The following is a 13,030-nucleotide window of genomic DNA, read 5'->3' on the forward strand; positions in this document are numbered from 1 at the left end:
AAAGAGTTACTGCCGATCAGTTAACTCTTTCAGCTCCCTGGACAGTGACTATTTACTGACGTCGCTTAGCAACGCTGCCGTGATGACGGGTGCACACATGTAGCCACCCGTCATTACGGGAGCTCCATAGACTTCTATGGACTGTCCGTGCCGTTATTACGGCCTGAAATAGGACATGTTCTATCTTTTTTTAACGGCACGGGCACCTTCCCGTGAGAAAACGGGAAGGTACCCGTGGCCAATAGAAGTCTATGAGCCCGTTATTACGGGTCGTAATTACGACCCGTAATAACAGGAGTTTTTACGGTCGTGTGCATGAGGCCTAAGATATCAGAATATAAATGCCAGGGATATTTTCACCAGACAAATAATATTTAAAATCAAGCACTTCTGATTGTCAAAAGTTCAGAAGTTATCCAGGCTAATGGATACCCACCCTACATGCCCCCCTGAAAAAAGCACCAAAAACTAATATAAATGAAAATGGCAAGTTATATTTGTAAAAATTATAAATTTGGATCATATATTGGAATTATACAATTTCCTTTTTATTTGTTATAAAAACCGGTCTTTATATTATGTATTCCAGTAAATGCAAAATATGGATAATAGAAAAATAGATTGGCCATGATGTAGTAAAGAATGAATTATACATTGTGCAAATCACTAACTTTGTATTTATATTTTTGCACATAGTACTCTGCTGATAGTGACCAAGATCGTGCAAGCACAGATACAGAATACATTCAGCAATTCTATAGTCTTCTTACTATCTCCATTGAAATTTCAAAAAAATGGGCACAAAAGCTACCTGGATTTTCAGAACTTTCAAAAGATGACCAGATATTATTGATTGAAACAACATTTCTGGAACTTTTGGTACTGAGACTTTCAATAAGGTAATCTATATTAATTGTTTAATTATTATTGACATTGTAATTCGAGTACAGGATAGTCGACCACTGAAGCATATAATTTAAAGTACTCAAAGGAAAACATAATAGTAAAACAGTAGGGTAGATCCGTGCACTTAAAAAAACAAAAACATTTATGACTTAGATTTAAAGCGTAGCTAAACTTTTGCAAAAAAAAATTAAAATTTAAACTGCTATTATGTCCCTCTAACTTTTTTGACTTCAAAGTACCTTTTTTGCAGCTCTTTTTCTTGTGAAACCGTCCACATCTATTTTCTCACACTTCCTGGTTCTGGCAGTTGCTAGGGGCGTGTCTTACTGTGTGTGATGTTACGATTTGTCTGTATCTTTCATGGGCAGTGAACTCTGAAATGATAACTACAATACTGTGAGCGTGCACTGAGCTATGCAGAGCAGAACACATTATATACAGAGATGTGATCACTACAATACTGTAAGCGTGCACTGCGCTATGCACAGCACAACACATTATATATAGAGATGTAAAGATCTCTGCACACTCCAGAAGAAAGGAATCAGAGTTTTCAATTTCCCTGGCAAGTGCAGGGAAGATAAGACAGGATGGCAGGGTGCTTGGGGGAGGGGGGGACACGGACGGAGCAGTCCTAGTCTTATCTCATGCTAATTAGCAGCTCAGATTACATTGTCCTGAGACTCCTTGCCGGAGGGAGGGGGGAGAATCATCCAGGCACAGAGACCAGTGCGCACAGTCTCTTCCCTGCGCTCTGTTTCTGCCGGTTACTCCATAGAGAACTGTGTAGTGTATAGAGGCAGAGAGACCTTCCTGACGTCACGATGGGGGCGTGCACATCTGATGTCAGGATGGGGCCACCACCCACCCGTACTCATAGGCAGCAGAATCCGTACACTGATACATTCAAACGGTGTACCGATTTCTGCTAGAGAAATACAAGAAATAAAATCTGGCAGAAAAGTGTCCGAGTGGTCATTTAAAACACATATAACACAAAAAGGAGCCCAAATTCATTAATGAAGTATATTACAAAATATATTTATATTACACATGCTGCTAGAAAATAAAAAGTTGATTGAACGCTTAGTTACGCTTTAAATAAAATTATAAAAAAAAAACCTCTAAGCAAATTATAACGAAGTACAATTCCATGGAACTCGACATCACAAATATATATTTGATGTTATAACCAACATTAGCTAATTATATATGCTATTTGGACTTTTCTATTAACCCTTTCAGGACACAGACCATTTTGGCCTTCAGGACGCAGCCTTATTTTTAAAATCTGACATGTCACTTTAATAACTCTAATACTTTTTCCTATACAAGTGATTCTGAGATTGTTTTTTTTGCATAACACTTTGTTCTTTGTTAGTGGTAAATATTGGTCGATATGTTTATTCTTTATTTATAAAAAATTCAAAATGTAGAGAAAATATTCAAAAAAAAAATTCTGCATTTTCCTACATTTAAAATCCTCTGCTTCTAAAAATAGATAACTGTACCACCCAAATTATTAAATAAAGTTTATATCTTTATGTAGGCATCATTTTTTTTTTATTTCATCTTTTTTAGGTCGTTATAAGGCTTATAAATGTACTAGCAGTTTTTCAAATATTAAGCAAAATTTGCAAAACAGATTTTTTTCTTTTAGGCACAACTTCAGTTTTGAAGTGCCTTTGAGGGGCCTTTGATATTAGAAACCCCTTATCAATCCTCTATGAGCCTTTTTACATCAGCGTTGCTTTCCGTTGAGGGGTTCCGTCGGAGGTTTCCATCGGGGGATTCCCACAATGGAAAGGCAAACAGAAACCTTAGCTTCCATTTGGTGATGGAAACTTTCCGTTTGCCTTTCCGTTGAGGGGTTCCCCCGATGGAAACCTCAGACGGAACCCCTCAACGGAAAGTGAGGCGCATGTGAACACAGCCTTATTTTAAAAACGGCACCCCTCAAATTATTCAAAACAGCATTTAGCAAATTCGTTAACCCATTAGGTGTTTTATAGGATTGAAAGCAAAGTGGAGGTGAAATGTAAAAATAAAATTTTTTATTTCAGTTTTTCATTTTTAATCCATTTATTTCAGTAACACAGCAGGTGTTAACAGAAAAAAACAACTCAATATTTAATACCCAAAATCTGCAGTTTTCATAAATATCCTATAAGTGGCCCTAGTGTGCTATGTGACTTCAACACAGGCATCAAATTGAAAGTGCACTTTGTGGATTTTGGAGTCTCCATTCTATTAGGATGTTTTCCAGGCACTATTTTATGTTTAAACGGGCCTTGAGTTGCCAAAACATTAGATACACCCCAAAAAAGATCCTGTTTTGGAAACTACACCCATCCAGGAGTGTAGTGAGCGTTTTGACCCCATAGGTGTTTCATAGATTTTCTTTAGAATTAGGCTGTGAAAACGAAAAATGTTTTTTTCACTATGTAATTTTAACTCCAAATTTATCATGGCCACAAGGAATTCAGGATACACGGCAGCGCTCAGAAGGGAAGGAGCGCCTTTTAGCTTTTGGAGTGCAGATTTTGCTGGAATGGTTTTCTGATGCCATGTCGTATTTACAAAGCCCCTGAGTGGAATGCTAAAAAGTCAATCCATTTAGGAAAGTATGCCACACAAGGAATTCATCTGGGGTGTAGCGAGCACTTTAACCCCACAGGTGTTTCAGCGAATTTATTAGAATTGGACTGTAAAAATGGAAAACAAATTAGTTTTTTTGCCAATAATGTAGTTATTATGCAAAAAAAATTTCATTTCCACAGGGACTATAGGAGAAAAAGCACCCCAATGTTTGTGTACTATTTTCTCCTGAGTACAGCAATGCCCTATTTGTGATAATAAACTATTGTTTGTGCACACAGCAGGGCTGAGAGGGGAAGAAGCGCCATTTGGCTTTTTGAGCACAGATTTTGCGGAATTGGTTAGTGGGGGAAATGTCGCATTTGCAGAGACCAGTACAGTAAACATTCCCCAGTTCTTTGAGACCATACCCCTCAAGGAATTAAGTTAAGGGTGTAGTGGGCATTTTGGCTCCACAGGTGTCTTACCGATTTTATTAGAATTGGGCCGTGAAAATTTAAATCAATTTTTTTTTCTAATGATCTATGTAGATTTAGCTCAAAGGCGCCACAAAATTTGTTACGCATTTTCTCCCGTGTAAGGCAATACCCCATATGTGGTTGTAAATTGCTATTTACACACACGGCAAGGCTCTAAAGGGAAGGAGCGCAATTTGTTTTTTGGAGTGCAGGTTTTACAAGATTAGTTTTCAGACACCATGTTGCATTGCGCTGAGGTACCAGTACAGTGGAAAGCCCTGAAAAGTCACACTATTTTTGGAACCACGGCCCGCAAGGAATTCATCTAGAGGTATAGAAAGCATTTTGACCCCACAGTTGTTTTGCAGAAATTCGCGTACAATAGATGTTGCAGATTGAAAATTCCAATTTTTTCCCCCCCAGATATGCCATTTCAGTACCCCAATATGTTGTGCCCCGCTTGTGCCACTGGAGACAGACATCAGCAGTTATGGGGGCATTATACTGTGTGGAGGGCAACTATGGGGGCATTATTCTGTCTGGAGGGCAGTTATAGGGGCATTATACCATGTGGGGAACGCTGTGGGGCAATATACTGTGTGGGGGCAGTGTCGGGGTATATTATATACAGTAGTTTACAGCAGGCTCGGGGGATAAATATTAATTGAATGGCGAAGCATGCATGTGGCCTAACTAATCGTTCATTAACCATAATCGAGGTTACATGTTCAACTAATTGTGATTTTGATTTAGGTCATAATCGCCGAGCCCTAATAGCACATAAGCATTATACAATGCTATCTGTGTGATGTGCATGGCCAGCTTTATGTATCATGGGACATGACTATGTGGTAAATCCGTGGTACTGTACAAAATATCTGCGCTACAGTATTCACTAATCTTTGATTTCCTCGTCTAAGCTACATCTGCAGGGTTCACCTGTTGGGTCTAGCAAATGATGATGTGGGGTTTTTGGTGAAAATGTACTGGATCTATAAATAAGTCTAGGCCATCATTTTGTCATTGTTGCGTTTTATTTTTCCTTTGACGGAGCTATGTTAGGGCTTGGTTTTTGCGGAAAGAGCTGTAGTTTTTATTGGTACCATTTTGGGGTAGATGCAATTAATTGATAACTTTTTATTCCATCTTTTGGAAGGTGAGGAGACCAAAAAACGAATTCTGGCACTAAATAAGGTTACTAAAAAAGGAAATTCTGTCATGGTCTTTTATTATTTTGTTTTTACGGTATTCACCGTGCAGGTAATATAACATTATATTTTTCTAGTTCAGGCCATTACGAACGTGGCGACACCTATTATGTATAAAAAAAAAAATTCTTCCAATTATGAAGGACTTGATCGGGAAAACAGGGCGATTCTTGCTTTTATTGCCTAAAAGTTTTATTTATTATTCGTCCAAATTATTATTATTTTTTTTAACATTTTTGTATTTTTTTTTTAGTCCTTCTAGGGGACTTGAAGGCCTGATCTACTGATCGCAGGTATAAGGGTATGTTCACACTAGGTCATTACGTCCGTAATTGACGGACGTATTTCGGCTGCAAGTACCGGGCTCCTAGCATCATAGTTATGTACGACTCTAGGAGTCGCTGCCGGACAACTGTCCCGTACTGTAATCATGTTTTCAGTACGAGACAGTTGTCCGGCAGCGAGGCAGGGACTCCTAGCGTCGTACATAAGTATGATGCTAGGAGCCCGGCTCCCTGCACTGTGTTAGGTCCGGTACTTGCGGCCGAAATACGTCCGTCAATTACGGACGTAATGACCTCGTGTGAACATACCCTAATACATTGCACTACTTATGTAATGCAATGTATTGTAACTGTCATTTTTCCACTGACAGGCTTCCGTTCATGGCCGACCAGGAGGCCATTGTTAGACTTCGTGGTTGCCATAGCAACCATCGGCACCGCAATCTCTCGCGGTGGCCGACCGGTTACAGAAGGAGCCCCCTCAATCTGTCAACCACTTCGATGCCACAGCCGCTATTAACCGCGGCATCTAAAGGGTTAAACAGCGGCAATCGGAGATAACTCCGTTCTCCGCCATTGCAGCAGGATGTCGGCTGTGCCCACTTCATCTTCAGGGCGGAACTGTATGCCCATTTGCGTTAAGATGCCCTTAACATGGGCGCAAAGTTACGCCCAGATATGCAAAGGAGTTAAAGGAGTAGTCTCAGGAAGACAACCCATTTTTAAGATAAACAGGGACTGCAGTCAGTTGATCCCTGTGGGACCTCTCACCTCCAGCGATATTGTTGGGGGAAGACTCACCCAGCCTCTGCAGGGGAAATGTAGCATTGCATGGCTTTCATTCAAATGAATGGCTGTCCATGTAATGCATAAAAGTGTTTGGTCCGCCAGATCGGCACATAGAGGTGGGAGTCCCGAGCAGAGAAACCCCTCTATGATGTCCATATACCCTGCATATGAACAGGGGTTTTCATGATGTATCTTATTTTAAGTGAACCCTTTGCTCTATTTGTCAAGTAGTTGTATTTAGGTGTGAATAAGTCCAAGGGGTTTACCTAACTTGTTGTTCAGCTGTCAATGTGAGATCACATGACGTGTCAGTCAGCTGTCAATATAGAGAAGGCTGCTACATGTGACCATGAGCAATCAACAACTGTTCTGTAAGGACATATTCACACAGTGATACCACTATACAAGGGAATGACCACACACTACCCCTACATAGTGACTGAATATTACCTTCATAATGTTACTGAATAATATAGCCATACCATAACTGCATATGTTCTCCACATAGGGACTGAATAATACCACCATGCTGTTACTGAATGTTACCTCCATGTCATGATCACATATAACCACCACATAGTGACTGATTAATACTACCATACTGTTAATGAATAATACTGCCACACCAAGACCACATATTATCACTACAAAGTGACTGTATAATGCCACCTTACTGTTACTAAATAATACCTGTGTGATGGTCGCGGACCGCTGGCATCATTTACCTTCAAGAGGCCGCGACTGCAGACCAGTGAACTTTAGCCGCCATTTCCCTCCTCTGAGTCGCCGGCACACATTACTGTCTTCGGCTATTGCTGCTCTTAGGGTGCATGTGTGCCCTCACTCCCGGCTGTAAAGAGAAAATCTCCCCCAACCTATCCCAGCATACCAGGAACTACAAAAATAACTCTGCCCATTCATTCCTTGCCTGAGCAATGTTGTGTCCACCCATGTTTGTCCTGCAATTGGTTTCTTCGCTGTATCCCAAATCCATTATTTGTGTCCGAGTCAAGTATCTGAGACGACTGCATTATCCGTGTTCTGTGTCCGTGTCAACGTCTGGATGTGGGTCCTGTAGCTAAGCATTTGGATCTTCCTTCCACGGCTGCTCCTCCTACAACACCTCCTGTTAACCCACCTTGCCTCTTCTGGGTCCGGAATTTCGTTGCCTCTATCTCCTCGCTACGATGGTTATGCAAAAACCTGTAGAGGCTTAATCAATCAGTGCAACATCCACTTTAAGTTATTTGCTCATCTCTTCCCCTCTGATGAGGCCAAGGTCGCTTTTATCGTCTCTCTCCTCTCTAACAAAGCCGTGGCATGGGCAAATCCCATCTAGGAACGAGAAAGTCCGGAATCCTCTAATTTGCAACTATTTCTAGAGACTTTCCGTACAGTGTTTGAGGAACCAGGCCGAAACTTCAACTGCAGCTGCCTCACTTCTGCCATCCAATTCCGTACCTTGGCAGCGGGACTAGCCTAAAAATAACAAGGTCTTAGTGGCAACATTCTGGCAGGGACTAGCCTCCCGAATAAAAGACAAGCTGCCGGCACGAGAGCTTCCATCTACCTTGGATGCCCTAATTCTCCTGGCTACTTGGATCGACATGAGGATCCAAGAACGCACCCTGGAGATTCACCGGGAGAAAAGGGTCTTATCAGCTGGCGCCCAAATTTCAAACACCTCTACTGCCCTCTCCATTTGTAGCCCTGGAGAAGCCTATGCAAATAGACAGACTCACCACTGTCCGAACAGGAGCGGCGAGCGGCAGCGCAGACGTTCGACTGGATTGTGTCTGTATTGTGGCCACAAGGGTCATTTTGTGCGTCAATGCCCCCAGAAGCTGGGAAACTCCAGCACCTAGGTTTGATTGGAAGGCAAAATCCTAGGTGGATCGACGCCGATTACTAAGTTCTCTCCTAGACTCCTGCACTCTGTCCCTGCTTATTTGGACTCTGGAGTGGCTGCAAATTTTATTCAGCAGGACTTGGTAGATCGTCCACTTGGCCACAGTTCCTCTGGAGAAACCTTTGGCGGTCGGTTCAGTAGACGGACAACCTCTGCCTGACCCAATCCTGTCTATCACCAAACCTCTGAGGCTACAGATAGGAGCCCTCCATTCGGAACTGATAGCCTTTTATGTCCTGTCCATGGCTTCACCAACACGCTCCTGTCCTTGATTGGAATTCCAGAGAGGTTCTCCAATGGGGTCCCCGATGTCTTCACCGCTGTCTGCCTAAGGTTCGTCCTGTTCTTTCTCCACTACATCTGTCACTCACTGGACTGCCTCCACAATAATAATTACGCGGATGTCTTTAGCAAGAAAGAGGCAGAGGCCTTTCTCCTCATCGTCCCTACGACTGTCCTATTGAGTTGCTCCCTGAAGCTTTACCTCCTCGTGGACGGGTTTATCTTCACTCCTTGCCTGAAACCCAGGCCATGTTGGAGTATGTCAAGGAGAACCTGGAGAGGGGGTTCATCAGGAAGTCTACTTCACCAGCGAGTGCCGGACTCTTCTTCATGAAGAAGGATGGATCACTCCGACCGTGCATTGAAAACTCGTAATGCCCTTTGTACTGTGTAACACTCCAGCACTGTTTCAGGAGTTTGTGAATGACCTCTTCCGTGATCTTCTGTATGTCTGTGTGGTGGTCTATCTGGACGACATCTTGATCTACTCACTTTGATCTAACGACGCATCGGAAGCATGTCCGCCAAGTCCTGTTGCGGTTGAGGAGTAACAACTTATACGCTAAACTTGAAGTGTGTTTTTGAAAGAAAATCTTTGCCTTTCCTGGGCTATAGGGCTATATTATCTCTGATCGTGGATCCGGAGAAAGTGAAGTCCGGCTTTTTCTGGTGGTCACATCCTCAAGGTCTCCGAGCCATACAGAGATTTTTAGGATTTGCTAATTTTTATCGTCCGTTCATCCCAAATTTCTCATCTCCAACTGCCCCCATCTCCGCTCTTACCAAGAAGGGAGTGAACGGTGAGGACTGGACTCCTAAGGCAGAAGCGACATTCTCCAACCTCAAGAGCGCCTTCACTTCTGCTTCCATTCTTCATCATCCTGATGTGACTCGACAGTTTTCATTGGAGGTTGACGCATCTTCCATCGGTGCTGGAGCACTCCTGTTTAAAAAGAATTCCAAGGGTAAGGCAATATCCTGTGGATTTTTCTCCAAACTCTTCTCTCCTGCAGAGCGCAACTATTCCATTGGGGATCGAGAATTACTCGCTGTCAAGTTGGCCTTAGACGAGTAGAGGCACCTGCTGGAGGGGCGGCTCACCCCATCATCATCTACACGGATCACAAGAATCTTTACGGATCACAAGATCACAACTACTGAACACTCGTCAAGCCAGATGGTCCCCGTTCTTCACCAGATTTAAATTCCTGCTTAATTTCTGCCCTGCGGACAAAAACATTAAGGCAGATGCCCTGTCCTGGTCGCTAGAGACTAACCACTCTGAAGAAAGTCCTCAACATGTTATTAATCCTTCTAGGATTATTGCTGTTAACCCTCTGCAAATCAAGGTCATTCCTCCAGGGAAGATTTTATATCTACCATATAGTTGTAGATACTGGTCCAACACGGGTGCTCTGTAGGCCGTATATTTGATTAGTGACTTATAGGTTAGGTCTTCTCAGATTGGAATCGTTCACTTTCCCTTTTCTTCTTCATCTCGGCCGGACCGCCATGACTTGTCTCTCAACCCAAAACATTGTACAACTGTATAGCTAGAAAGAAAATACACGGTCGCAAGTGACCTACTAATATTATGATCAGGAAAGATTTGAAGACTACTTCAGAACGTATATGCATATAACCTTACAAAAAAAATGATGCTATATAGTAGGGATGTCCCGATACCAGAATTTGGACTTCGATACCGATACTTCGTGTAGTATTGCGATTTCGATACCAAAACGATACTTTGTCAACAGTAATAAAAAAAAAAGTTCTTCCATTTTGTGATGTGAGGCACGAGGTGTGATGATGAATTGTGCCTCACATTAATAGTAATTAACCCCATTATGTTTCTCAGTCATAATGGGTTAATGTGTGAGGTACATTATGGGGTTAATTACTATTAATGTGAGGCACATGGAGGTTTAATTAATCACACCTCGTACCTTACATTAATAAGTGAAAAGTTTTTATTTATTTTTACAGCGTACACCTCATAAATGAATCAAAAATTGTTGTGCAGGTTATTACGGCTGCGCTAATACCGAAGATGTATATGTTTTATGTATTGTGACTTATTTTAATGTTTATTGTAAAAAAAAAAGGTGTATGTGTATTTTTTTAATTTAATATTACTTTGTTTTTACTTTATTTTTCAACTTTAATGTACTGGCATATAGCAGCTATATGCTAGTACATTAGCCTGCGTACGTATAGTACACAAGCAGTTGTTAGGACATACCTAAGTATTCCCTAACAGGAAATATGGTAAGACAGCCCTGGGGTCCTTCAATAGACCCTGGGCTGTCTGGCCATATATGGTATGGCCCTCGATCGCGTCACAGGAATTCCCTGTGACTCGATCCAGGGGCATCCCCCTTCTCATTTTCTCCTGAATGCTGCAGTCAGCTTTGATCTCAGCATTCATGGGAATAGCAGTGGAGATGAGAGGTTTATCTGATCTCCGCCGCTATAGAGCGGGGCTGCGGCTGTGTAATACAACCATTGCCCCGCTCCTGACTTCAAGTGCGCGCGCGGTCAGCATGAGGCGATGCAGCTGGCGCTGCACTAATGAAAATCAGCATTGTTCTGCCTTAATCCTGTATTCAAAGATAATTCAGCCATGCCCCCAAGTAATTAGCTCCGTCATAAACACTAATGTATATATAATAGTTTACAAAATAGTAATGTTCTTCCCAAATAACACCACTATACTAGGGCCAAATAATACCTTCATATCATTACTACATACAGCTAGCAGATATTTATTGAATAATACTGCCATACTGTTACTAAATAATACCACTATATAAAAAAATTTAATCACTACATAGTAACTGAATAATAGTCATATATTTACCAAATAATACCACTATACAAGGATTAAATAATACCTCTACACCATGACCACAACTACCATCACAAAGACCAACGTTACCAATATCACCATACAGTGGTCACATACAAGATAAAAACTTGAACTCTGCAGATTATTACCACGCTGAAGACCATTTAAATGGACACTAACTTCTCAAACAACTTATGTTGATCTAATAGTATACCTGATGTAAAAACAACTTTGTAATTTACTTACTGTTAAAATGTACTTGTTTTATCCATGCAAATTCTGTGTGAAGTTACTTCCACTAGGTGTCTCCCTTCCTCTAATCTGCTATCCACCTCCTGTTGTCATGCATTGGCCAACCCTGGTTACAGAGCAGAATTGACATCTGCAGAAGGTGGGAATGTGTAACTTCACTGCCTGGCTATAGCTTTCTATGGAGATGGGTGCGGGTGCAGGAGGAGGTAGCAGAGAGAGAGTGTGAGTCACACAGACGCTACATGTAAGTGTATGTAGGGGAGGGGTGAGCAGGGGGAGTAAGCAGGAGCAAAGAAAAACATATAGACGTGATTGTAGGATTTCTGTTTCACACCAGTGCTGGATTCTCATCTACACTAGTCTGTACTGCTGTATATTGTCCTCCATGCTGCCGCAACTTCTATATATGTGATGGATAGAGATAGCAGAGCAGGATTCTAGTCTTCTATCTGTGCAGTGTATAGAAGACAAGATATCTGTTAGGCTCACTAGCCCACTAGCTTTGAGACAACTGAAAATTAGAGATGGACCCTACAAAGATAGACCCTGCTAAATGAAAGTCATATAATGGCCAGAAATAGTGTTATACCTCATGTAAACACATATGACGGCTTATTCTGAAAAGTCACCTGAAAAGTTGTACAATTACATTCAAGCACTCACAGGTGACATTTTCTCTGATTGACGTTGTTTAGTTTCCTTTTTCTTCTTCATCTGGAGCAGACCACCATGGTGACTTCTCCTGGTCATTTGAAACACTGATATCTTTGGATCTTCACTTTTCCAGCACATCCCCACCCACTGATAGTGCCATTCTTAGTGCCCCACACAGTAATAGCTATGCCTTAGTGCCCCCCATGGTAGTAGCAACCCCTTTGTGCCCCACAAAGTAATTGTGATTTCTTAGTGCCCCCCACAAAGTAATAGTGCTCCCTATGTGCCCGCCACACAATGATAGTGCCTGCCCACCTTAGTGCCCCACACACAATAATGGTGTCCCCCAAACAGTAACCATGCCCCCTTAGTTATCCCCCACAGCAAAAGTCCCCCCACACACAGTAGTGTCCCCCCACAGTATTGGTAGAAACTTAGTGCCCTCCACACTCTAATAGTGTCCCTTAGTGCCCCCCAACAAATAATAAAACATACTCTCCAAACACCTTTCCCACGATGAACGGAGCTCCACAGTCCTAGGCTGCATGCCTCCTGAGCCACGTTGGGCATGCAGCCTATAAGACCCTAAGACGGCATCCTTACGTAGGTCGGCACAATACAGTTCCATCATTGCACCAGCCTGCGCAGGGAACCTGTTCCATCGTCTCATAGGCTGCAGGCCTAACGTGGCCTGTAGCCTACGAAAGTGAATGGTGGGGCATGGAGCTAACAGCTCTCTGCTCTGCCATAGTATGCAACTGTATCTGCGTCCTAAGGACACAAATACCATCGATTATGGCAGTCGCACAGGGATCTGGGGACACCTGGTGGTAGCAAAA

At 42.3% G+C, this 13,030-nt stretch overlaps 1 protein-coding gene across 3 annotated transcripts in view; it reads left to right on the forward strand.

Moving 5' to 3' along the window:
* The window catches only part of NR4A3 (nuclear receptor subfamily 4 group A member 3), a 108,259-nt gene that overhangs the window by 56,579 nt on the left and 38,650 nt on the right, over positions 1–13,030 (forward strand). For all 3 annotated transcript variants that reach the window (XM_075828518.1, XM_075828519.1, XM_075828517.1), the window contains exon 6: positions 697–899. In XM_075828518.1, coding sequence (XP_075684633.1) covers positions 697–899 — 203 coding nt within the window. The remainder of the gene's footprint in view (positions 1–696; positions 900–13,030) is intronic.

This window comes from Rhinoderma darwinii, chromosome 5 (assembly GCF_050947455.1).
Source record: "Rhinoderma darwinii isolate aRhiDar2 chromosome 5, aRhiDar2.hap1, whole genome shotgun sequence".
NCBI classification, from domain to species: domain Eukaryota; kingdom Metazoa; phylum Chordata; class Amphibia; order Anura; family Rhinodermatidae; genus Rhinoderma; species Rhinoderma darwinii.